The following is a 26,456-nucleotide window of genomic DNA, read 5'->3' as shown; positions in this document are numbered from 1 at the left end:
ATCCCCACTGAACCTCTTATCCACCATGGGGAAAATATTCTGACTATCTACCCCATTGATTTCCTCCTCATTATTTTCTACACCTTTTTACCGTGTCACCCCTCAACCTCCTCTTCTCTAGGGAAAACAAATTCAGACTATTCAGTCTCACCTTCTAACAGAAATGTTCCAATCCAGGCAACATCCTGTTGAGTCCCTTCAGCAGATTCTCCAGCAGACTCACATCCCATTGCCCCAGTTGTCCTTGACAAGGTGATGGTGAATTCTTGCTTTAACAACTACAGTCCTTCTATAAAGGTTCTCTTACAGTGTTGTTGGGATGAGTTCTCAGTAAAGACACTGTGACATTGAAAGACCATGATAAGATAAAGATGCTAACAAAGTGGAAAAAGTGTGGAGAAGATTTACAAGCATGTTGTTGGGACTGGAGCGATTGAGTTATGGAAAGAGGATTAGCAAGTTGGGACTTTATTCTCTGGAGGGTAGGACAATGAAGAGTTATCTTATAGAGGTGTACAAAATCATGAGGGTCATGAGATAAAGTTAACGCGCACGGTCTTTTCCCCAAGGTTGAAGAATCAAGAGAAAGGCGGCATGGGTTTAACGTGACAGGGGAGAGATTTAATAGGAACCTGAGAAGCAACTTTTGCACTCAGAGAGTGATCAGTATGTGGAATGAGCTGTCAGAGGAAGTGTTGAGGTTGGTGCATTAACAATATTTAAACCATACTTGGACATGGATAAGAAACATTTAGAGGGATACAGGCCAAATGTGGGCAAATGGGACCAGCTTGATTAGCATGGATGAGTTGAGAAGGGACTGCTTATATGCTGTATTACTCTATCATTCAATCCATTTCTAATATTTGATCTTTATTTCATCCTTATCTGATGAAACATAAACTGTCTTTCTTTCTCCACGAAGACTGCCTGACCTAATGAGTATTTTCAGTATTAATTGTTTCGGATTTGCAGCTTTTGTGATTTGAAATCACCTGTCACACACGCAGGATGTGTAATGGACGAGCTTATACAGGCCCTGGATAAGTAAAAGCAGGATACTTTGTTGTCAGTACACACTGCCATCACTGTGTCCTGATAATGGAGGGAATGGACATGAATCGCTGAAAGGAGTGGTGAAAAGTTTTCACCTTTAGGTAATCGCCCCTCCAGTTTTGCCCCTTCTTTCCCCAGCCCCATCCATTTGTTCCAATCCTCTTCCAGTCTTCCTTTTTGTCCCCCTTCCCACCCTCCCTCTCCAGCCCCCCATCACAATTATTCGTTCTCCTCCTGTTTCTAGTTCCATCTATCAGTTTGACCACAGGCTGGAGCCTCCCTATCTGATTCTGGTTGCACCTGCCTTTGAACTTTCCCCTAATGGTTCTCATACTCATCCCTTTAGTTCCACAGAGTCCAGCTCTGTTCCTGCTTATCTCCCTCCAGCAGCTATCTCCAACCTCCCCCCCTCCACCTCATTCAATCGGTCCCTCTTTTTTTTAATTCTTTGTCTGCCTCCATTACCTGCTACTGTCACACAACTCTGCACCACCCTTCCCCTCCCTACCTGGCACAACTGCCCTGCTCAGTATTTCAATCACTTTGGACTCTTGTCTCACCATTATCCCTCTCCTATTTATACTGCCTATCTCCTCTCTGCACTCTCAGCACTGATATAGGGTTTTGACCTGAAACATCAATGATTCCTTCTTCTGCCCAACAGATGCTGCTTGACCTGCTACGTTCTTCCAACAGATTGTTCGTTGCTCCAGGTTCTAGCATTTGCATTCTCTTAAAACAAAGAACATAGCCAGCACAGTAGGAGCTCTTCTGCTCTTGTGTCTGACTGAATAATGAAATGAGGATGGTGTAAGAAATAAGTAGTTGCTTTGTGCTGGATGTCAACTGAAAACCAAAACTTAATGCAGATCCTGCAGAACTGGAAATACTCAGCAGGTCAGGCAGCATCTGCAGAAAGAGAAACTGGTCTTGTTTCCTTACTCAACTGACAATTCCTAGCACTTTGCTTTTAATTGTCCTGGTTGGTGCTGAGTTCAGGGTTATTGGAGTTGCATTCACTCAGGCAAGAAAGAAACCTAAACACAGGGAATTCTGCAGATGCTGGAAATCCAAAGCAACACACACAAGGAGGAACTCAGCATCAATATCAATAGGCAGTATCAATGGTAATGAAAAAACAGTCGATGTTTTAGGCCGAGTCTTTTCATCAGGACTGGAAAAGAAGTTGGGGGGAGGGAGATGACTCAATAAAAAGGTGGGGGAAGGAGAAGGGGGACAAGCTGGAAGGTGATCAGTGAAGCCAGGTGGGTGGGAAAGGTAAAGGAGCAGATGCAGTTCTGGCAGCGAGCCTGGGTGATTTCAGGATGCTCCTGAAATGTGCCTTGCAAATGATGGAGAAGTTTTGGGTGTCCAGAGGTGAGACACTAGCTGCAGAATCACTGCTCAGACTGAATTACTTATCAATAATTTAACCTGAGACATCAATACATTGTCAGCATTGTTAAACCAAAGTCAATCTGCTCTGTTAGGTGGCCAGTAAAGATTATGCAGTAGTATTCCAAAAAGATCTTTAGTGTTCTGAGTAATCCCTTCCCCCAAGAGGTGGCTCATGAAGGCAACGTGGGAACCTCTTGCATTCTCCTCCAAGCAGCAAAATGCCTTGATCTGGAAATATTTTCCACGTCCTCCTCACCATTGGGTTTAAATCCCAACATCGCTGTGAAAGCACATTCACCAGGAGGTCTTGAGTAATTTCGGAAATCTTGCTTCCCATCAGCTTCACTAAAACACGGATGGGAAATAATTGTTTCCCAAACCTGTTCATGCAAATATGATTAAAAAGTGAACTACCTTTTTCTTAGTCAGTACAACAGAAGGAGACTAGTTAGTTCATTAACTCATCAGTCCCCTTTTTCTCTCCTTATTTTCTTGTACCCCACATCTGCTTTTGTTTTGTGTGACAGCAAGATAGGTCATGGCATACCTGATTACATCGAGGTCCTAAAAACAAACAGAATGCAGAATATACTGTACACAGAGAGTGCCATGCTGGGCTCTTGAATGGGTGAGTACATTTGGGTGCTCCATCCTCTGCATAGACAGAGCCATGTTGTGGTCTAATTTGGTCTCAATACGATCCCACTGCGTCTTTAGCATTTTTAACTGTTATGGGGCAGAGATTCCCAGGAGGTTTTGAGCACATGCTTGGATCCTTTCCTCTGTATGCCTTCTTATTACTCCCCAAGACAGGGAATTGAATGTGATGTGAGTTTTGGTTGTCTGATGTCATGTATACCAACCCTTCCACTGGCAATGATAAAATAGCTGATGTGGTCACTATATCACAACGTTTTTATATTCCAACGTAATTAGCCTTCAAAAGAATTTTCTTGGCTGTAACACAATGTCAGCCTATGAAAAGTGATAAACAAATGAAACAAAAATACCGCAGATGCCAGACATCTGAAATAAACACAGAAAATGTTGAAAATGCTCAGCAGAACAGGCAATGCCTCTGGAATTAACATTTCAAACTGATCGTTTTACAGCAGATATAGAAGTTTTGTTGAGGTGGAAGGGTAGAGAGAATTAATGGGGCAGACTTTATGAGGATATATGCAGAAGACTCATACAATTAGCGGTGCTGCTGATCAAGTAGCAAAAGATGTGTCATGGAAGTGTAAATAGGAGGCTGCGAATGAGATATGGGACACCAGAAGCAAGTGAAAGAAAGTTAAATGAATTTTGCCAAGAGTTTCATGCTGAGCTATGAGTGGGTAAACACGATTTGTACTAATATAGGATGCATTCTATGGACTTTCAAAATTCATAACTATTGAAGCCTCCAGAACTGACTGAGACTCGATGATCTACATTTCTATCTGTGATTTGATGTATTTGCATTTCAAAGACTACAGTCAGGTGGTTTCTCATCGCTTGATCTTTTCCCAAGATTGAGAGGATGGTTTCAATTGTGTTATACTTGAATCCTTGGTGTGGAATGCTGCATACTAAATCCATTGGTTCCCTTTGTGGGGGTTACCAATTATTCTGTGAAATGATTATACAGATGAAAAGGCCGGTATGAAAATCAGTTGTATGATGTCTAAAAATGCTGGAACTTACTGGTTAAAACCTGAACTAGCATGGATAACTTCACCCTTCTCAACTCTGAACTGATTCCACAATCTATAAGCTAACTTTCAAGGACTCTACAAATCATGATCTCGGTATTATTTATTTATTTATTACTATTATTTTTATTTGCATAGTTTGTCTTCTTTTGCACATTGATTGCTTGTCAGTATTAGTTTGTGTGTAGTTTTCCATTGAGTCTATTGTATTTCTTTGTTCTACTGTGAATTCCTACAAGAAAATGAATCTCAGAGAAGTTTATGTTGACATATATGAATTTAGATAATAATTTTACTTTGAACTTAGGACTTCAAACTATTTGTGAATTCTTGATGTACAGTAGAATGCTGCATACTAAAGTATTTGGATCCCTTTTGAGGTTTACCAATTAATCTGTGAAATGATTTTACAGAAGGAAAGCCTGGTGTGAAAAGCAATTGTATGATGTTCTGAAAATCCTTGAGCTTGCTGGTCAAAACATAAACCAAAATGGTGTGGTAATGTTTCCCTCAATTGCTTCACAGGGTAAAATCAAAATTTGTTATTGAACTGCAATGAAAATGTTTATCCTTTGGTTGAAGAGTATCTTTTCTGAAGTTTCGTAAATGATTTAGAGTGAAGAGGTTTACAGAGAGCATCCTTGAACTTTGAGCCTTGGTGAAGCAAATAATATCAGGGCTACACAAGACAGGAAAGTTGAAGGGGTGATATGGAGGCATTATAGGACTAGATGAGGTGGAGGAGGTATGAGATGAGAATGTTAAAAGGCAAAAATGTTATAAACAAGGGTTTGGTGAAAAAGAGGCATGGGAGATTAGTGAATGGAGAGGTAATGGGGAATTAAAATACCCAACCTTGGGTTATGTGAAGCAGAGGGTTAATTTAGCTCCTTTATGGTAGGCTGCAAATGGGAAGCCAATATTTTATCTCTTCAAACTGTGACTCAATGGGTTGCCAACGTGTGTTTCAGTTTCCTCCTACGTTGCAAAAATGGAGGGTTAATTGAGCACAGTAAATCATCCATCAGTGCCGGAAAGAGGTAAAAGAATCAAAATGGAAATTGAGAGAGAATAAAATGTGGGGTACAGAGAAATAAAGAGAGGGAAAGGGGACTGATGGAGGACCCTGCTTCGGACTGGCATGGACCAATGGAGTCAAGAGTTTCATTCTGTGTTGTAATAAGTAAAAGTCAGTTTTTAAAGGTTTTTGAAACGATTATTTCCTTTCTATGTTTTGTGAAGATATTGGGGAGCTTCTGACCTTCTGGTGAAGGTGTTTCTTCAGTGATGTTGGGGTTTAGACCCAATGGTGATGAAGGAAAATGATGGTGTTGCTGTTGATTTGCTGCTTGCTGTGTTCTGTGTTGTTCTGCCAAGCATTGTGGGCGTGCATTATTGGTGCTGGAATGTGGAGTGACATTTAAGGACTGCATCCAGCACATCCCTAGCTTGTGTTGGTTGTCAATGCAAATGATAGATTTCACTCTATGTTTCAATGTACATGTGATAAATAAATCTGAATGTGAATGGGATCTGGACTGGTAATGTATTTCTAAATCAAGCTATTGCACAACTTTGAACTGAATCTTCAGGAGGTTGTGTTTTCATACACTTGCCCTTCTTAGTGGCTGAGGAGGTTTTGTTAAGGCGTCACACACTGCAGTCACAATGAACCAGTGTCCAAGGAAGTGAATGCTTAGGATGGTGGATGAACATATAACATAGAACATTACGGCACAGTACAGGCCTTATGGCCTACGATGTTGTGCCAACCTTATAACCTACTCTAAGATCAATCCAACCCTTCCCTCCCACATAGCCCCTCATTTTTCTTTCATCCATGGGCCTATCTAAGGGTCTCTTAAATATCCCTAATGTATTTGCCTTTACGACCTCCCCTGGAAGTGAATTCCACACACCTACCAAAGGTCCTGCTCAGGAATAATCTGACAAGGTTCTTTAATGTCATTGGCAACAGTCCCCTTGACATCTTCCTCTATAGGAAACAGTATCCATTGACTCCTTCTTGGGTAACAATGACTAAATTTATTTGTCTCACAGACTAAACTGTTAGCAAACCAAATTAGATGTTCTCCAACTAACTCGGAATGAACTCCGGATGAGGCAGTCCATCAATGTCTTGAGTGCACTGTGAATTTCATTTGCCACTCATCTGCTCGTACTTCAGTTGTTCAGGTCTTTCTGCACTGAGTATTTGATGAAGTAAAAGTGAAACTGAATGTTGACTAATTATCGGTGAATACCTGAAGGAAATCCATTGACGAAGTAGTTGAAGATGATCAAACCCAAGTCACTATTCTACTGAAACAGCATTTTAGCCCATTTACTCCGCACTGAACTACTACGCCCAGTCCCATCGACCTGCACCTGGACCATAGCCATTCATACATCTCCCATCCATGTACTGATCCAAACCTTGTAAATGTTGCAATCGACTCCACATCAACCACTTTCGCTGGAAGTTTGTTCCACACTCTCACGTCCCACTCCTCCAACTGGTGAAGTTTTCCCCCATATTCCCCTTAAACAGTTATTCCTTCAGCTTTAATGCATGCCCTCTGGCTCTAGTCTCACCCAACCTCAGTGGAAGGATCCTGCTTCCATTTACCCTATCTATACCTATCATAATTTTATATACCTTGATTAAATGTCTTCTCATTTTCCTATGCTCCAGGGAATAAATTTCCAACCTATTCAACCTTTCTCTACAGCTCAAGTTCTCAACATCCTTGTTTATATTCTTAGTACTCTTTTCATTTTATTGATACCTTTCTCCTAGGTGGGTGACCAGAAATGTTCACAATATTCCAAATTAGGCCTCGCCAATGTCTTATATAATTTCAACATAACATCCCAACTCCTGTACTCAGTACTTTGATTTATGAAGGACAGTGTGTCAAAAGCACTCTTTACGATCCTATCTACCTGTGATGCCACTTTGAAGGAATTATAGATCTGTGTCCCCAGATCAGATGACTGACCTCCCATGTCCAATTTTGAGTCCAATTTGTAGAATGTTTTCAATTTGGCTTGTGTTTTACGGGAATCTCAAATTCAATCAAAGATAGCCTTTGGTTAAAGTCCAATACTTCTTACCTCAAGTTGGAATTCAGCTTGCCGACCTGTATTTAGACCTAATGATAATGTCTGCAGCCAAGTGGTAGGGGTAAAAACTAAACTGGATATAAGTAAGCTATGGTAAACATCTGCTGCTTGGTTTCCCTGCTGACAACATTTTCTATCACTTTGCTAGTGTTTGAGAGTAGATTGATGGGATGTTAATTGGCTGGTTTGGATTTGTGCCGCTGTTTATGAAACAGACATACTTGTGCAGTTTTTATGTTTTCAGGTACATGCCAGTATTATAGTTGTGCCTGAGACACGGCTACTTCTGGGATACATTTTTTTCAATTCTACATTGGGCCGTTAGCCTTTGCATTATGAAACCTAAGCTGAGAATGAAATCAAAGACAAACATCAGGAATTTCTATGGGGTTTCTCCAGTAACATTGGCCCTTTAGTTTTGACAGAAATCCTTTTTTGTTTCTTCCAGATCTCCACCAAAGTCAGCCGGCAGAGTGGGAGAAATTCTAATGAAATCCAAATGTAAACGTGCACTGAAGAAGACATTGTTCCAAGTTTATTTAAACACCACAAATTGAGAAACCAATACTTCTGTCGATGCCTTGATGAAGACTTTCCCAGACACGCTTGCCAACACTTTGTAGATTTAAACACTAGATGACACAAATAAAATGGCAATGGTCCCAGTAGAAATCAGTACTTAACAAGTCTTTGTTGAGCAAACAAAATCTTCACAATTGAACAAAGCCATTCTTTTCTCTGCAGAGGAACAATGCTGTGAATTATGTTAAAGGAACAATCAATTTGTTCTTTTAATAAAAGGAATAAAGTGGGCTTTTTTTAACGAATGTTTGTTACAGAACTTCTAAAACTTGCACCATGAGTCTCATCTATTTTTTTCTCTTATGTATTTTCTGCGTGGATCCAACATGTGTAGAGATTTAAGTTTTAACAATACTTGTTTTTAACAGTGTAAAAATTCATAATCATTCAAGACAGACCTCATCTATAGAGATTCCCCATAATCTCCTGTCTTTAATCTACTGAAATTCTTTGGAGAGACTTGTATTTATATCACACCCTTAACACTGCTGATCATCTCACAGCCAATGACATGCTTTGGATTTGCAGACGCAAGGATGTCACTGGTACTGGATGGATTGAGTTATAAGGGGAGGCTGGAACTTCTTTCCCTGGAACGCAGGAGGCTGAGAGGTGACCTCATAGAGATTTATCATATCATGAGAGCCATAGACAAGGTGAATAGTAACAAGTTATTTTTTTGTCACCAGGGTGGGGGATCCAAAACTAGAGGGCCTAGGTTTTAGTTGAGTGGGGAATGACTTAAAAGGGACATGAGGGGCAACTTTTCCTCACAGAGGGTGGAAAGGTTCCTTACATGAATGAACTGCCAGTGATGTGGAAAGGTGAGAAGGATTACATTTAAAAGATACTTCAACGGTTACAGTACATGAACTGGAAATGTTTGGTGGGTTATGGGCCAAATGCAGGCAATTAGAAATAGCTCGGCTGGTATGGATGAATCAGGCTGAAGGGATTGTTTCTGTATGAATTACAACATTTAAAAGGCATTTAGACAGTTACATGGAAAGGAAAGGTTTGGATATGGGCCAAACACAGTCCAATGGGACTAGCTCAGATGGTCAACTTGGTGGACGTGGACGAGTCAGACTCGTTCCATACTGTATTGCTCAAAATTTTTTTAAAAAGTGGGGCCTAGTGTAGATAGATATTTGATGGCAGGAAATCGTTGAGTTAAAAGATCTGTTTTCCTGCTATCTGATTTGACATTTTAACTTTCCACAACTATAATCAGCAACCTGAGTGGCTTCCAAAACTACTTTAGCATGTGGAACCAGCCTGGTGGCCAAACAACTGGAGTGGGAATTAGGCAGAGCACATCTGATTTGGTTTGTTAACTGTTTAACAGCGAACAGTGGAGCACAGTACAGGCCCTTCAGTCTACAATGTTGTGCTGACCCTTTAACCAACTCCAAGATCAATCTAGCCCTTCCCTCCCACATAGCCCTCTATTTTTCTTTCATTCATATGCCTATCTAAGAGAAACTTAAATGTCCCTGATGCATCTGCCTCTACACCACTCCTGGCAGTATGTTCCATTCACCTAACACTATCTGTGTAGAAAACCTACCTCCGACATCCCCCATACTTTCCTCCCAATACTTTAAGGCCCCCACCCCCTCTTGTATTAGCAATTTCACCTCTAGGAAATAGTCTCTGGCTATTCACTTGATCTATGCTTCTTATCATTTTGTACACCTCTATCAAGTCACCTCTCATTCTCCTTCGCTCCAAAGAGAAAAGCCCTAGCTCATTCGAAGTACCCTCCATTTAATCAGTTTAGTCCATGAGGTAAATAGATTTAATCACTGTCACCCAAAATGAATCAATGGACACAGTTTGTCACAGAGGAAGATGTCAAGAAGATTGTTGCCAAGGATGTTGAAGAGCTTTGTGAGATTATTCAACCAATGGTTGATATAGTGAATTTGGGGAGAGGGGGGAGACAGTCGTAAGGAAGCCGTGATGAGCTCTCATTTGAAAATGTTAAATAGGCCCGGTGGGTTTCCAAGGCAAGAGATATTTGCATAGAAGTCAGATCCACATGCAGATTTCTTTGTTATGCATGGTGTAGTTTCCTGTTCTCACAAGCTGGCAGGTGTTTCCTTCAGAAACTGGAGACTTCAGAGAAATCACCAATCTTTTCTCTTCACTCAGAGAAAATGCAATGACCATATCACCTGGGGGACAGCAAAGAAAGGGTCCTTATTGTCAAGCTGATGTCCTGCACACAGCATCTTCTAACCACAGTGTCCTTTGGTCAGCCTTGTGATAGATTGATCAGTGATGCTCCCTGTAGTACAAGGGTTGGTCTACCCTCATAATGTGATGTGCGTATGCTGTGGATTATTTGTTTATGACTTTTGATGAAGTGTTGTATCAGCCACTGCTGTGAGTTGAGTGCCAGCTGTCCTCAGAAAGGATGCTGGTAGCCATACCTGTGATAAGTCTTTGTGAAATCCAACAAAAAAGATACCCTAGAGTCATAGCATTATACAGTATAGAAACAGGCCCTTCAACCCACTAAATCCATCCTAACAATTATCAAATAATATTGTTATTATAAACTAGTCCTAAACATTGATTACAGTATCATTTTCTAATTAACTACTTGTGAACATCCGTAATGACGGTCCCACACTGCAAGATGCTTTGAGGATACCCCTGCCTCTGGATTCAGTCAGGTCAGTGGTTGGTTAGTGAGGATGCTGGTGGGGGGAGGGAATTGCCCCACACTGTAAAGAATGCTGTGCCCCCCACTTCTCCCCTCACCTCTGTGAGAGTGGTGTCTGCTGCTGTACTATGGCTGCCACTGGAAGGATTCTTCGAGCACTGACTCATTTCCCACTGATAAATAGATGGCAGCATAAACCTCCTAATGGGAACCATACAGATCCCATTTTAGCTCACAAACCTGCATGCAAATCCCAGAGTGGCCCACTTACAGTATATTTGCCCAGTTTCAGGATTTCTTCAGAAGACAATATAGGATATGTTATAGGAGCAGAATTAGGCCAATCAGCCCATTGAGTCTGCTCTGCCAATCAATCATGACTGATTTTCTTTTCAACCTCATTCTCCCATCTTCTCCTCATAACCTTTAACCACCCTACCACTCAACAATCTATCAACTCTTACCTTAAATACATCCAATAATATGGCCTCCACAGCACTCCGTGACAACGAATTTCACAGATTCACCACCCCCTGGCTGAAGAAATTGTGCCTCGTCTCAGTTTTAAAGGGATGTTCCTTTATTCTGAGGTAATGCCCTCGAATCCTAGACTCTCCTACTAAAGAAAACATCCACCCCACGTTCACTCCATCCAAGCCTTTCCGGTATTTTGTAGGCTTCAATGAAATTCCCCCTCATCCTTTTGAACTTCATCAAGTACGGGCTCAGAGCCATCAAATGCTCCCAGGAATGGTTCGTTGTCATTGCACACGTTCACCACACCAAAAGAGGGTGAAAACCACAATATAATTTATTGAGTAAAATATATCCAGAGCTTTTTGGGATCTGCTGCCACCTCCTGACCCCTCCTATAGATCCCACTGGCAGCTATGTATCCTCCTGTGAAAATCACACTGAGGCAGTTCTTTTCTGTAAGGAGACTTTGCAAGTGTGTTGATTTATTTAAGCCACTTTTCGGCTCAACGCCAAATCTATTTTTTGCTTTAACATTCAACCCATGGTGCCAAATGAATCAAGAGGTCATAAATTTTCTATAAAGCCAGCACCCTGTCAAGTTCCTTATGGTATTAATTATCATTTTCCATTTTAACGTTTGTCACTTCTGTGTAAACTGCTTTTGGACAGGTTTCCTCCGCAAAGATTACATATTTCCCTTCACATTTATGGTCTAATTTGACAGTGAGAGTCCAAATACAATACATTGAATTTATACTCTGTCATGAAGAAGTATTCTCTGTAATATTTTGGAGCGCTAAATCTTCCACATTTGCCTGTGTCATAATTGTGCGCCTTGTGTGGTGCTGTAGATGGTAAAATGGGATTGATTGATTTTTTACTAACCAGAGCTTCAGGGATATGGAGAAAGGGCTGAATGTAGAGGTAGATCAAATCATTATGAAAGGTTTCAAGGGCAAAATGGGTTATTTCTGTTCCTTGCCCTTTCAATAAGGTAAGTTATTTTGAAAGGATAATTATCCTATGATCATTTATTTCCACAAAAAAAATATAGCATGTTCACTCTCCATTCACTCCAGGTTAAAACCCTAATGTGCAACAATAAAAAATAACTGATTATCTCAACGATTCAGGAACAGCTTCTTCCCCTCGGCCATCTGATTCCTAAATGGACATTGAACCCATGAACACTATCTCACTTTTTAAATTTCTGTTATTTCTGTTTTTGCATGATTTTTAATCTATTCAATATACATATACCGTAATTGATTTATTTTTTTCTCTTGCATATTATATATTGCATTGAACTGCTGCTGCTAAGTTAATAAATTTCCGACACATGCTGATGATAGTAAACTGATTCTGATTCTAATGTGAATACAAGGAATTTTTGGGTGAGCTATTTTGTTACATCCAGTGAAGCTTCAACAGTGATTTCCCTTGGCAGCACCTCTGTGATCGTTTAAGGATCTTTGTTTCATCTATTCCTTCTCTCTGTCCATGCTATTCCTCAATGAGTTTCTCCATATGCACAGGAATCAGGATTTTCTGATGCGTATATTCATGCATATACAAGCACATTCACACACATACCATGGATGTCAATCACAGTGCATTTGATTCTTGCTGCACTCTTGGGAGCCCAGGGATATTCTGCATTTGTATTTATCTCAATGTACGTTTATAAGACCATAAGACATAAGAGCTGAATTAGGCCACTCGGCCCATTGAGTCTGCTCTGCCATTCCATCATCGCTGATTTATTGTCCCTCTCTACACTATTCTCCTGCCTTTGACCTGTAACCTTCGATGCCTTAACAAGCGAAGAAACTATCAAACTCTGCTTTAGATATACTCAATCACTTGGCCTCCACAACCATCCATAGCAATGAATTCCACAGATTCACCACCTTCTGGCTAAAGAAATCTATTCCTTCTCATCTCTGTTCGAAATGAATGTCACTCTATTCTGAGGCTGTGCCCTCTAGTCCTGGAGTCATCCTCTCCTCATTCACTTTATCTTGGCTTTTCAATATTCAATAGATTTCACATGAGGTCCCCCCTCATTCTTCTAAACTCCAGTGAGTACAGACCCATAGCCATCAAATGCTCCTCACACATTAACCATTTCTTTACTGGAATCATTGGAATCATTGTCATGAACCTTCTCTAAACTTTCAATGCCAGCACCTCTTTTCTTAGATAAGGGGGTCAAAGATGCTCACAATACTTCAAATGCAGTCTGACCAATGCCTTATAATTCCTTTCTAATATTCTCTAGTCCTCTCGAAATGAATTCTTTCATTACCACTGACTCAAACTACGAGTTAACCTTTAGGGAATCCTGCACAAGGCTTCCCAAGTCTCTTTGCACCTCTGATTTTTGAATTTTCTCCCCATTATTCCTTCTACCTAAGTGCATGCCCATACACTTCCCTACACTATATTCCATCTACCACTTATTTTCCCGTTCTACTAATCTGTCTAAGCCATCTTCAGACTCCCTACTTCCTCAACACTTGTAGCTCCTGCACCTATCTTTGTATCATCTGCAAATGTGGTCACCAAGCCATCAATTCCATCATCCAAATCATTGACATAACGTAAAAAGAAGCGAACCCTATACCGAACCCTGTTGTCACCACCATTCACCAGTAGCCAACCAGAATAAGCCCCGTTTATAATGAATTGATGAGCAGTATTTTTTATAAACATATATTATTTTTTTTCAAATGTTTTCAAATAGTTCCAGTCACCAGAGTCAGGGTCTTTGAGAGTAGTTGGCTGACATCAAACTGGTTTGTGTCTGTGACCTCATCTTGCGCTGCTCCAGGGACTAGCAACTGTGTACGGAGTGCTCCTGTTCCATGCTGTGTGATGTTAAGGTTCTTGGTCATGCAGATGCAGAGGGCACGAGATCAATTAGGGAGTGATGAGGAACTGTAAGGTACAGGATGGACCCAATGCAATCTGGCCCAATTATGCATTAAGGAGATTGCAGCAAAAGAGTGACGAACTCTTAAACCACTCTCCCTCACTCTCTTCAGCTCCACTTACTGAAAGACACTGAAATAATTTCAAGAGTTCAATTCAAAGTGCTCTATAGCACAGAAACGGGCTTTTTGGCCCACTGAATCTGTGTAGACTACCAACCATCCATCTACATTAATCCTACATTAATCCCATTTTATCTTCTACCTGCAGTCTCCTCAGTTCCTCCCAGATCCCACAATTCAATACACTAGGATGAAGTCCACGATTGTAAAAAACTTTCATTACTCCTCTGTATTCAGCACGTTGACTCATAACTTGGGTGCATAGTCCTCTACTAAACTGTACACCCATGATTGTGCAGCCAAGTTTCCATCGAACTCAATATATAAGTTTGCTGATGACACAACAATTGTAGGCTGTATCTCGGGTAATGATGAGTTTGAGTACAGAGAGGAAATTAAGGGTTCTCCGGGTTCTCTGGGCCTGTGCAAGTCAGATAGCTGGAGTGTTTACTGACATCTTCAACTGCTCCTTGCATCAGTCTAAGATCCCCTTGTGCTTTAAGAAGGCAACAATAATCCCAGTGCCGAAGAAGAGCAAGGTGGCATGCCTGAATGACTATCAACCTGTGGCTCTGACATCAATTGCTATGAAGTGCTTCAAGCAATTGGTTATGGCACACATCAACCACAGCCTACCGGTCAACCTCGATGCCTTGCAATTTGCCTAGAGCAACAGGTCAATGGCAGATGCCATCTCTCTGGCCCTACATTCCTACATTCCTCTTTAGAACACCTGGACAGTAAAGACGCATACGCTGAGCTCTGCCTTTAATACCATCATTCCAAGTAAACTGATTCCTGAGCTCCGGAACCTGGGCCTTAGCACTCAGATCTGCAGCTGGATCTTCAACTTCCTCACAGCCAGGACCCAGGCTGTAAAAATAGGGGACGGGCTCTCCTCTACAATCACTCTGAGCACTGGTGCCCCACAAGGCTGTGTACTCAGCCCCCTGCTGTACTCACTGTACACCCATGATTGTGTAGCCAAGTTTCCATCAAACTCAATATATAAGTTAACTAATGACACAACAATTGTAGGCCGTATCTCAGGTAATGATGAGTTTGAGTACAGAGAGGAAATTAAGAACCTGGTGGCATGGTGCAAAGACAATAACCTATCCCTCAACCTCAGCAAGATGAAGGAATTGGTTGTTGACTTCACAAGGAGTAGCAGACCGCACGACCCAATTTACATCGGTGGTGCGCAAGTGGAACAAGTCAAAAGCTTTAAGTTCCTTAGGGTCAATATCACAAATGACCTGACTTGGTTCAACCAAGCAGAGTCCACTGCCAAGAAGGCCCACCAGCGCATTTACTGCCTGAGAAAACTAAAGAAATTTGGCCTGTCCCCTGAAACCCTCACTAATTTTTATAGATGCACCGTAGAAAGCATTCTTCTAGGGTGCATCACAACCTGGTATGGAAGTTGTCCTGTCCAAGACCGAAAGAAGCTGCAGAAGATCATGAACACGGCGCAGCACATCACACAAACCAATCTTCTGTCCTTGGACTCACTTTACACCGCACGCTGTTGGAGCAGTGCTGCCAGAATAATCAAGGACACGACCCACCCAGCCAACACACTTTTCGTCCCTCTTCCCTCCGGGAGAAGGTTCAGGAGCTTGAAGACTCGTACGGCAAGATTTGGGAACAGCTTCTTTCCAACTGTGATAAGACTGCTGAACGGATCCTGACCCGGATCTGGGCCATACCCTCCAAATATCCGGAACTGCCTCTCGTTTTTTTTTTCACTACCTTACTTTCCATTTTTCTATTTTCTATTTATGAATTATAATTTAAATTTTTAATATTTACTATCGACTTGTAATCCAGGGAGCGGGAAGCGCAGAATCAAATATCGCTGTGATGATTGTACGTTCTAGTATCAATTGTTTGGCGACAATAAAGTATAAAGTATAAACGGATAGCTTGACCTTTATATTGAAGCGTTTTACGTCGGCGAGCTTCTTTAATTAGTAAATCATTGATTTGGTAATACTGGAGGCGAATTATCACTGGACGTGTTCTCTGGCCGTCCACTGGGCGAGATGTAAAGATGCGATGCGCTCAATCGATCTCTGGAGGACTAGAAAGTATTTCACTTCCAAAAATCTCACATAGGAAGTTTGCGAAAAATTCGGCAGGAGATCCACTTTCAATAGACCCCGGCAAACCGAGAATTCGAAGATTTTTGTGTCTACTCCTGCTTTCAAGATTCATAACTTTAAGAATGAACTTGCTATTGTGCTGCTTTAGGGTATAGCAAACTTTTTCCAGCTCTTTACAACAACGATCTAACTTCTCCGTAACTTCAACATGTGATAAATGTTGAGCGTGATTCTCCAGTGTGGAGTTAAGTTTATCCAGTTTCAATTCCAGCGAACTAAATTGGGAAAACATATCCTGTCGGGTTTGTTCTAACAGCGACACAATTTCATTCAAGGTGGCTCCCGATGGAATGTCCTTTTTTTGCCGATTTAGTAGGCTTAGGTACACTCATTGTACAGCCAGCAGATTCAATAGCAGGAGGAAGAGTAAGAAGTAAAATAAAAGAGAAATGGAGCGGAGCAATAGTTTTAGCGACTTAAACTATCATCATCTTAACTGGAAGTCAATACACTAGGGACAATTTGCACAATTAACAAACCCAACTTCACATCTTGAAGTGTGGGAGGAATCCTGAGCACCTGGAGAAAGCTTGCATAACAATAAGGAAGACATGCAAACTCCACTAGGGCAACACCCAAGACCAAGATTAAGACATGAGATCAATATATCCCACACATCCTACACAGTCAGGAAAGCTCACCAACGCCTCTACTTTCTGAGGAGGCTGCAGAGAGCTGGACTATGCACATCTATACTCATGTCGTTCTACAGTTACGTAGCAGAGAGATTCCTAACAAGCTGTGCCCTTGCGTGGTATAGAACCTGCACTGCAGAAGATGAGAAGTGTCTACAACAGGTCGTCAAAACTGTCCAATGCATCAGCAGCACCAACTACTCTCTATCAAGGACATTTCTACAGAAAGGTGCCAGAAAAGGGCCAGTAACATCATGAACGATCCCACCCACCCTGCTCAGGGACTGTTTGTCTTACTCCCGTCAGGGACGAGGCTACATAGCATCCATGCCAGATAGCATCTACACCAGACTTAAAAACAATTACCTTCCCCGATCAGTAAGGCTGATCAACATCTCCACCCACTAACCCACCCCTCCATTTCCACTAACTACCACTATTTTATTATTTCCTGTCAGTCACTTTATGGACAGACACTCCTGTGCTAACATCACTTTATGGACATACAATCAACTTATGTATAGAAGCATTCTTTTGTATTTGTTGTGCTATTTAAATTATTATTGTGTTATTTCTGTTTTGTGTTTTTTTAATGCTGCACTGGATCTGAAGTAACAATATTTCATTCTCCTTTATGGTTGTGATCTGGAAATGACATTAAAAAATCTTGAATCTTGAATCAACCATGATGGAATTGCAGAGCTGAACGGCAATGAATCCAGGAACATTGATACATGCCCAAATCTGAACACTGTGTGACATGTCAGGAAACTTGGCAGGGATGCCACCATCAAAATATGTTGGTCTTTCCAGGTACAAAGCCTGGATGTATGGTAGGTCAAGAGCATGTAATTTTTGATGAATCTATCCCTGTTTTCACTCCATTAATCAAACACTAACATGACAAGAACTCTGGAGTCCAAATCGTATCCCACTTCATCATGACCAACCTATCGAGGCTCCATAGCATTATTAAATATTAAATAGATTCACTGAGATAAACAGCACAGAAACAGGTCCAACTTCATGTCTCCACATTCTAACTTTTTCGCTATGTTCTCAACCTTCATGTAAATGGAGCAGAGGAGAAGATGGCGGCGTGATGCAGCGTGCGCAGCCGCTCCGGAATGATATCTGTATTTGTTAAGTAAGTACCGTGCACAATCCTGATTTGATGGAGACAGACATGAGAAGCACGGAGGATCATCTGGAGAAACTCCTGAAATGTGTGCTTCGCTGCCGCTGCTACTGTGCGATCCAGAATCTCCGGAGGGGAAGGCCCCAAATCCTCGGCTTTGCCTATTGCTTGGTGGCCGGGGCCAAGGTCAAAGCGCTCGGCAGAGATGGTGCTCGGTGCTCCGTGTCGGAGGGCTGATCGGAGGCTCGAAGCTTTCAGACGGACTCAAGAGTCGGCTGTGGTCGGGTGCTTCCAGGGTGCTGCATCGGCAAGTTTGCGGCACTGAAGGTTCATGGCAGGGAGAGTTTTTCTTCCTTGTACCATCTGCGTGAGATGATGGGACTTTCGAGAGACTTTGAGACTTTTTTTTTTACCATGCCCATGGTCTGTTCTTTATTAAATTACGGTATTGCTTTTTACTGTTGTAACTATATGTTATAACTACGTGGCTTTTGTCAGTTTTTCGGTCTTGGTTTGTCTTGTGTTTCTGTGATATCACACTGGAGGAACATTGTATCATTTCTTAATGCATGCATTACTAAATGACAATAAAAGAGGATTGCGTGTCCTCATAATCTAATGCAATAACTTTCACAATGAGACATTTCTTTTTAAAGTGGTTTAAAGGGAATCTTTCTGCCTAATGACATAATTTGAGCTTGCCTTATGTTCCTATATTATCTAACGGCAAGACCCTGCAATGGATTATGAGGACCGCTGACAAAATCATTGGGGTCTCTCTCCCCCCATCCATGACATGTACCAGAATTCTGTGTTCACAGAGTCCTCGACATTTTTAAGGATCTCTGCCATTCATCTGACAGTCTCTTTAACCTCTTCCTATCAGTCGAAGATACTGCAGTAGTACAAGAACAAGGTCTGTCAAACTGAGCAAAATCTTCTTCCCCAGTCTGTGGGACTTCTGAACATAGAGACATAGAAACATAGAAAACATACAGCACAATACAGGCCCTTCAGCCCACAAAGCTGTGCCAGACATGTCCTTACCTTAGAACTACTTAGGCTTTACCCATAGCCCTCTATTTTTCTACGCTCCATGTAGCCATCCAGGAGTCTCTTAAAAGACCCTATCATTTCCGCCTCCACCGCCGCCGCCGGCAGCCCATTCCACACACTCACCACTCTCTGCATAAAAAACTTACCCCTGACATCTCCTCTGTACTTACTTCCAAGCACCTTAAAACTATGCCCTCTCGTGCTAGCAATTTCAGCCCTGTGGAAGAGCCTCTGACTATCCACACGATCAATGCCTCTCATTACCTTGTACACTTCTATCAGGTCACTTCTCATCCTCCGTCGCTCCAAGGAGAAAAGGCCGAGTTCAGTTAACCTATTCTCATAAGGCATGCTCCCCAATCCAGGCGACATCCTTGTAAATCTCCTCTGCACCCTTTCTATGGTTTCCACATCCTTCCTGTAGTGAGGCGACCAGAATTGAGCACAGTACTCCAAGTGGAGTCTGACCAGAGTCCTATATAACTGCAACATTACCCCTCGGCTCTTAAACTCAATCCCACGATTGATGAAGGCCAATGCACCGTATGCCATCTTAACCAAAGAGTCAAACTGCGTAGCAGCTTTGAGTGTCCTATGGACTCGGACCCGAAGATCCCTCTGATGCTCCACACTGCCAAGACTCTTACCATTAATGCTATATTCTGCCACCATATTTGAACACCCTGCTACAAGGCAGTACACATTATTTATGATAGCACTAGCACCATTATCCGGCCATATATTTAATTATATGTTGTCTATGCACCTTATGTCAACTTGTACATCTTCAAAATTTTAACTTATCTGGTAATGTTACTGAGTTAATATTATTTTATATGCTGTATGCAACATATGAACTGTGTTTTGCACATTGGACGCAGAGGAACGTGGTTTCATTTAGAGGTATAGTTGTGTACGGTTGATTGACAAACTTGAACTTGAACAAAAGGCACACAGTGCTGTAGCTAGCAGAGCTGCTGTCTCACCGATCCAGTGAAACATATTCAGGCCAGACCACCACCCCCCACCCCACACCCCGTGCTGCCTGTGACTATATGAGTGTTCATCTGGATGCCTCTGCTTTCCTCCCACACCACAATGAAGTGCAGTTTGGTCGGAAAGTTGGCTGCAAGTTGCTTTACAGCAAGGGTACTCAACCTGGGGTCAGTTAATGGTAAGGCTCATTGACATAAAAAAGGTTGTGAAACACTGCTCTAGTGTGTGGGCAAGTATAGGTGTAGAACCTCTGGCAAGTTAATATGAAGGTAGGGTAATTCATTCAGGTTAATATAAATGGTTGCTTTATAGACTTAGTGCAATGGACTAAGAGGTTGTTTCCCTGTTGAAAGTACAATTCCATTTCTTTATTATTATTATTATCTTTTTTTCTGTACTTGCACAATTTTTGCACATTGGTTGTTGTCAGTCTTAGTGAGTAGTTTATCATTGATTTTATTGTATTTCTTTGTTCTACCCTGAATGCCTGCAAGCAAATGAATCTCAGGGCAGCATACAGTGACGTATACGTATTTTGATAAAAAATAAATTTACTTTGAACTATACACTAAAATAGATTTTTTGTTTTAATTGTATTTTCTTGTAAAAATTGCATAGACTTTATGTTTAACATATGTCTTTCTTGCGAATGCTACTTATATGATGTTATTTGCCTGTGATGCTGCTGCAGATCAGAGATACAAGAGATTCTGAAGATGCTGGAAATCTTGAGCAACACACATAAAATGCTCAGGGAACTCACAGCTCAGGCAGTACCTATGGAGTGAAATAAACAGTTGACGTTTTGGACCAAGATCGTTCATCAGTATTGCTGAAGGGTTTCACCCTGAAATGTCAAGTGTTTATTTCCCCCCAAAGATGTTGTCAGACCAGCTTAATTCCTCCAGTATTTTGTGTGTGATACTGCTGCAATTAAGTTTTTCATTGCACCTGTGCATACGTATACTTAAATGTGACTTTGACTTAGTATTTTCTCAATACCTCTTATTAGACAAAGGGAATGCAAAAAGCAAGTCTTCCTCATCTGAGAGTAAATGAAATGCACATCAGCCATATGCATTATTGAACTTATGAGGCATTTCTACAGCATATCCACTTAGTATTGTCCAATACTCAAAAGCACTGAAAATGTATCTAATGTTTAGACAAGGCTGAAGCCATGAAGGATTAATTGAGTGTCATGAGAAGTGACCAGTTAATCCATTGAAGGTAAGTGTAAAATGGCAGCCTGTCAGTGCCATTATCTGCTTCATTTTATGTCTGTTCTTATCAGGATCATGGAAAGCAACACTAAAAAAACATAAGAAGAATTCTGGAGCAGCCAACCATGTCACAAGATTGTTATCAGAGGCTTTGGTTAATATCAAAATGTCTGCTCAATTAATGGTATCAGTGTGAAGACATTGCATTTCCCTCAACAGATGGCTTTCTCCATTTTATATTCTAAACTTAAACAACCTGATATAATCTCATTTTGACAACTATTTCATTTCAAAGACAGTGAAAGACAAAGAGACACACCCAAATTTGATCCATTGCAGGTAACGCGTATATCAGCATAACTTATCACTGAACATAACCTATGGCAGGGGTTCCCAATGCTTTTTGTATGCCATGTACCCCAGACTGAGAACCCCTAATCTATGGACTCACTTTCAAGGACTCTGCAATATTGTTCTCAGTATTATTTATTTACTTATTTGTTGTTATTATTAGAGTTTTTGTATTTGCATAGTTTATCTTTTACATTTTGTTCATTTGTCAGTCATTGTATGAGGTTTTTCATTGACTCTATTATGTTTCTTTGTTCCATTATGGATGCCTGCAAGAAAATGTATCTCAGGGTAGTACATGGTGACGTATACATACTTTGATAATAAATTTACTTTGAACTTTGAACTTGTTGTTAGGGCCACAAGCAGAAGAATGGAAAACGTGTGTATGAAAAGAACTGCTGAAAATCAGAAAAGTAGACAGTTGTATAAATACTCAGTAGGTCAGGCAACATCTGTGGAAGAAGAAACAAATTTAATGTTTTAGTTCCAAAACTCTTCACCTTTACATGTTTATATGGAGATCGGCTCACTGTCAATCAGTAGAGATAGTAATACAACAGCCGCTGGAGCATCAATAAGTCTGATCATGATCCGCTAAGATCTGTATAGCATCTGTGTGAACACTGAGAGCTACTTACCACCATATGGTTGAGAGACACCCAGCATTCTGCTGGGAAATCTTGCAACATGGGCACCAGGAATTGCAGGCAACCATCCCAATGGCATAACAAGAGCATCATCCCAATCAAGTTCACGATTCGCACCACTGCGCTTGCCAGGTCATAAGTCATGTGGAAGATCTACCAATCAAAAATAACAGCATAGTTCATTAGCTTCATTTTAGATAGGCCTTCTTCAATTCTAAGATCAATGCATTTGCAGAAGCAAGTAACTTCAAGCAGTAAGCAAGCTAACGTTCTCCTCTTTCTAAATTCTGTTGTCCAGCTCTGTTCAGTACTACTTAGCACACTAGAATCAGACGACAGAGTGACCTTTAGAGCTCAAAGGTGAAAGAATTTCAAAGGTAGATTCAAATCCTCAAGTGCTGTCACTAACGTTCCTTTGTGCATCACCCACCGATGTGCTTCAGTGATTCTGTCATGGCGTGACAGATGCCATACTATTCCGAGAGCTTTCGTTCACTTCCAGAGACTCCAGTATTGACTCACCGTAGAAGACCAGCTCACCTAGTTAGCTTAACCTGAGCATTATCAGTAGGGACCATAATGTGTATAGCACATGGTCTCTTCTGCTAAATAAAAGTCAGGAAGAGGGCGCTCATATTACAGGCAGTGCCCAGGTCATAAAAGGCACCGGGATGGGAATGGGGTATTTCCCGAGAACTGTTTGTGATTCAAACTGTTGACATTTCAGAAGTTAACAATAGCAGTCAATGGGGGAAGATTGCCGAAAGAGTGGTGATGGGGAGAGCGAGCAGACGCGGGAAGAGTGGCCACCGGCTTGTCTCGCTGACTCGCTGAGTGAGTGAGTGAGGCTGCTGAGCACACTCGGCTCTGCTCGGATCAACCCACCCTTCAGCTATTCCGGCTTGAGTGGTAGGGTGGCTGTGGGGGGAGAGGACACATAGAAATACCCTATTCCCACCAGCAGAAGATTCCTGCAGCCCTGGAGCAGCCAGAAAATTCACCCCCAGCCACTGCATCAGTCTTCTAAATGCTTGCTTGTGTATGTGGGATGTTCATAAATCGATGTTTGAGACCAAGGAGGACTTGCACCCTGTTTGTCAATAACATACTCTGAATAGTCTAGCATGTGAGGTAATGTTAAAGCTCTGTAAAACTCTGGTTAGACCCCACTTGGATTATGATGTTCAGTTCTGGTCACCTCAATATAGGAAGGACATGATAGCTTCGGAGGGGTTAGAGAGGAGATTTACCAAGATGCTGCCTGGATTAGACAGCATGCCTAATGTGGAAAGGTTAAGTGCACTAATGTCTTTTTCTTGGCAATGAAGGGGGATGAGAGGTCACTTGATAGAGGTGTATCAGATAATAAGAAGCATGAATAGAGTGGATAGCCAGCGTCTTTTTGCAGAGTGGCAACAGCTAATAAGAGAGGACATAAATTTAAGGAGATTGGGGGGAAGTACAGGGGTGATACATAGGTAGGACCTTGCACAGAGAATAGTAAATGTGTGGAATGTAGTGTTGAGTGTGGTTGTAAAGGCAGATACATTTGGGACACTTAAGAAACACTTACATAGATAGTTACATGGGTGAAAGGAAAATGGAGATCTACATGGGAGGGAAGGGTTCGATTGATCTTGGAGTGGGTTAAAAAGGTCAGCACAACATCATGAACCAAAGGGCCTTTAATGTCCCTTAATGTACTATGTCTATGACCTGAAATACTACGTATTCACTGTGTGCTTACTCTTTCACAAAGGTAGTACAAGAGCTCACAGGAACTCCTGGATCATGTTAAGCAGTAAAGGGTGGAAGAACTTTCAAAGTTGATATATTGGTTCCATTTTACTACATTTTGTCCTTTCTCTGTGACACCCCACCCCGCCACCACCCCAGGATAATGTACACTCGTGAGGATTGCAGGATATTTGGGGGGAGGTACTAAGGAAAAAAGAGTCACGGGGAGGAGGTAGAATATTAGAAAAGGTCCACTCACAACACTCTGATGTAGCCTGGATTATCAGATATGAACTATATGGAGAGGTTAGAGATAGAGATGAGGTGTTAATCAGCCTTACTGCTTGGATCGTTTTCTGTGGAGTGTCAGAGGCTGAGGAGGTACCTGATAGAAGTTTTATAAAATTATGAGAGGCATAAATAGGATAGATGGTCAAAAATTTTCTTCTGGGGTAGAAATAGCAACTTCTAGAGAACATGCTTTTAAGGTGCGAGAGGGGTTAGGTGCATGAGGCAGATGTTTTACACAGAGACCGGTGGGCACATGAAACAGATTGCCACAGAGTGATGGAAGCAAATACAACAGTGGCCTTAAGAATCTCTCACACCTACACATGTATATGGAGGGAGTGTAAGCTTTAGAGAGGGTGTGGAGGAGATTTACCGGGAAGCTGCTTGGATTAGAATCATGTCTTATGAGGAAAGCTTGAATGAACTTTTTTCTCTTTGCAGTGAAGGAGGATGAGTCGTGACTTGATAGAGTTGTACACTCTATATATAAGACAGAAAGAGTGGACAGCCGGTGCCTTTTTTTTCCAAGAATTAGCAAGAATTTTGTTCTCTTTTTCCAGTACGCAAGTGTAAAGGAGAAGAAAATAATTGTTACTCTGGATCAGATGTAGCACAAAAAAGAAACAATAAGATAAAGAACATGGTAATAAAAAAACACAACAAATATACAGCAAATACGTGAGATAACTTATATACTGCACATAGATTGATTGTACTTCCAGGCACAGGAGTGTCTGTACATAAGGTGACTCTGACAGGAAATGATAAAGTAGTGCTGATGGGAGGTGTGAAGGAATGGATTAGTGGGTGGATGTGTTGATCAGTCTTACTGCTTGTTTCTGAGAGCTAACAGTTACTATGACAGGATATAATTTTTTGAGAGGACAAAAGAGATTTAGTTTAATTCAGAATAGTGTTCTGGGCATTGTAGGTCATAGGGTCTATGGAACAGACTTGACGGGCCATTTGGCCGAATATTGCTCCTTCTTCTTAAGCCTTACGGTCTGTTCCTGCACTGCACTATTCTATCTATGTTAACATGGCCCCCAGTTTGTGCACAGCAAGCTTCCATAAAACATATTGTGTTGATAACAAGATTATCCAGTTTCATGACATTGTTTGAAGGATATATTATCGATCAGGCTAGAGAGAGCACTCTTCCACTCTTCTTCACAATAGTGTCAAGGACTACCTGACAGAGCAGTGGTGGTCTGAGTTTAGCACTTTGCCCAAAGCAGCTCCTTCTGCTCAACACTACACTAGGGTCTCAGCCAAGGATTTAGAGGCCATGTGTCTAGTGTGCAACCAAATTTTGATCTTCACACACAGAATGCTGTATAATCACAATGAACATCTTTATCAAGCTTTATTATCCCTCTAAGAGACCCTTTTCTTGGGCAATATGGTAATGCAAATGTGACAAGAACTAAACATGCGCTACAAGGTGTAATAACATCCTTGGTTAATGTTCCCTCATTCAAGGCAAGAATATTGATGGACTATATGCAGGAAAGGCAGGATTCATTAACCAAAGCAGCTACTGAAAGAGTGTTTACTAGTGTACTACTGGATGTGTAGGTACCTTCATTGAATAGTATTATCATCGTGAATATACTGTACATCAATCCATTATGTATTAATTACCTTGTATAAAAGACAGTACTTAAAGGAACCAGCTATTGCAAAACAAAATAGCTGCCACATAATTACAGCAATTAAGTATTGTATTTTAATTATTCAATATAATGGTGGTGCCCAAAATATACTGAGAGAACACACAAGAGTGAACTCAGTTGGTTCATCTCACCTGAAAGATAGCTTCTCCAGTTGTGTAGTGCACTCTGAGTACTTTCCTGGAAAATCAGCTTCAATTTGTGTTCATACACAAGATACAGGGAAGGCAAGAGTAAGCTTTAGGCCTTTCTAGCCTTCTCCATCATTTACTATGATCATGGCTGATCTACAGTGGACTCAACTCCTCTTCTAGTAGAAACACAAGAGATTCTGCAGATGCTGGATATCCGGAGTAATGCACACAAAGATCTGGAGGAATTCAGCAGATCAGGAATGTCTATGGAAAAAAATAAAGAGTCGCTGTTTCAGACCAGGACCCTGTTTTCATGAAGGGTTTTGGCCCAAAATATC

The 26,456-nt window shown here is 41.3% G+C and overlaps 1 protein-coding gene across 1 annotated transcript in view; it reads right to left on the bottom strand.

Annotated features, from left to right (window-relative positions):
* Positions 1–26,456, bottom strand: part of hcn4 (hyperpolarization activated cyclic nucleotide-gated potassium channel 4) — a 534,013-nt gene that overhangs the window by 299,863 nt on the left and 207,694 nt on the right. Inside the window, exon 3 of the mRNA XM_072282967.1 lies at positions 22,275–22,436. Within this exon, the coding sequence (XP_072139068.1) occupies positions 22,275–22,436 (162 nt within the window). The remainder of the gene's footprint in view (positions 1–22,274; positions 22,437–26,456) is intronic.

This window comes from Mobula birostris, chromosome 18, assembly GCF_030028105.1.
Source record: "Mobula birostris isolate sMobBir1 chromosome 18, sMobBir1.hap1, whole genome shotgun sequence".
Taxonomy (NCBI): domain Eukaryota; kingdom Metazoa; phylum Chordata; class Chondrichthyes; order Myliobatiformes; family Myliobatidae; genus Mobula; species Mobula birostris.
Note: the sequence above shows the minus strand (reverse complement) of the source record. Positions and strands in the feature narration are given on the sequence as shown.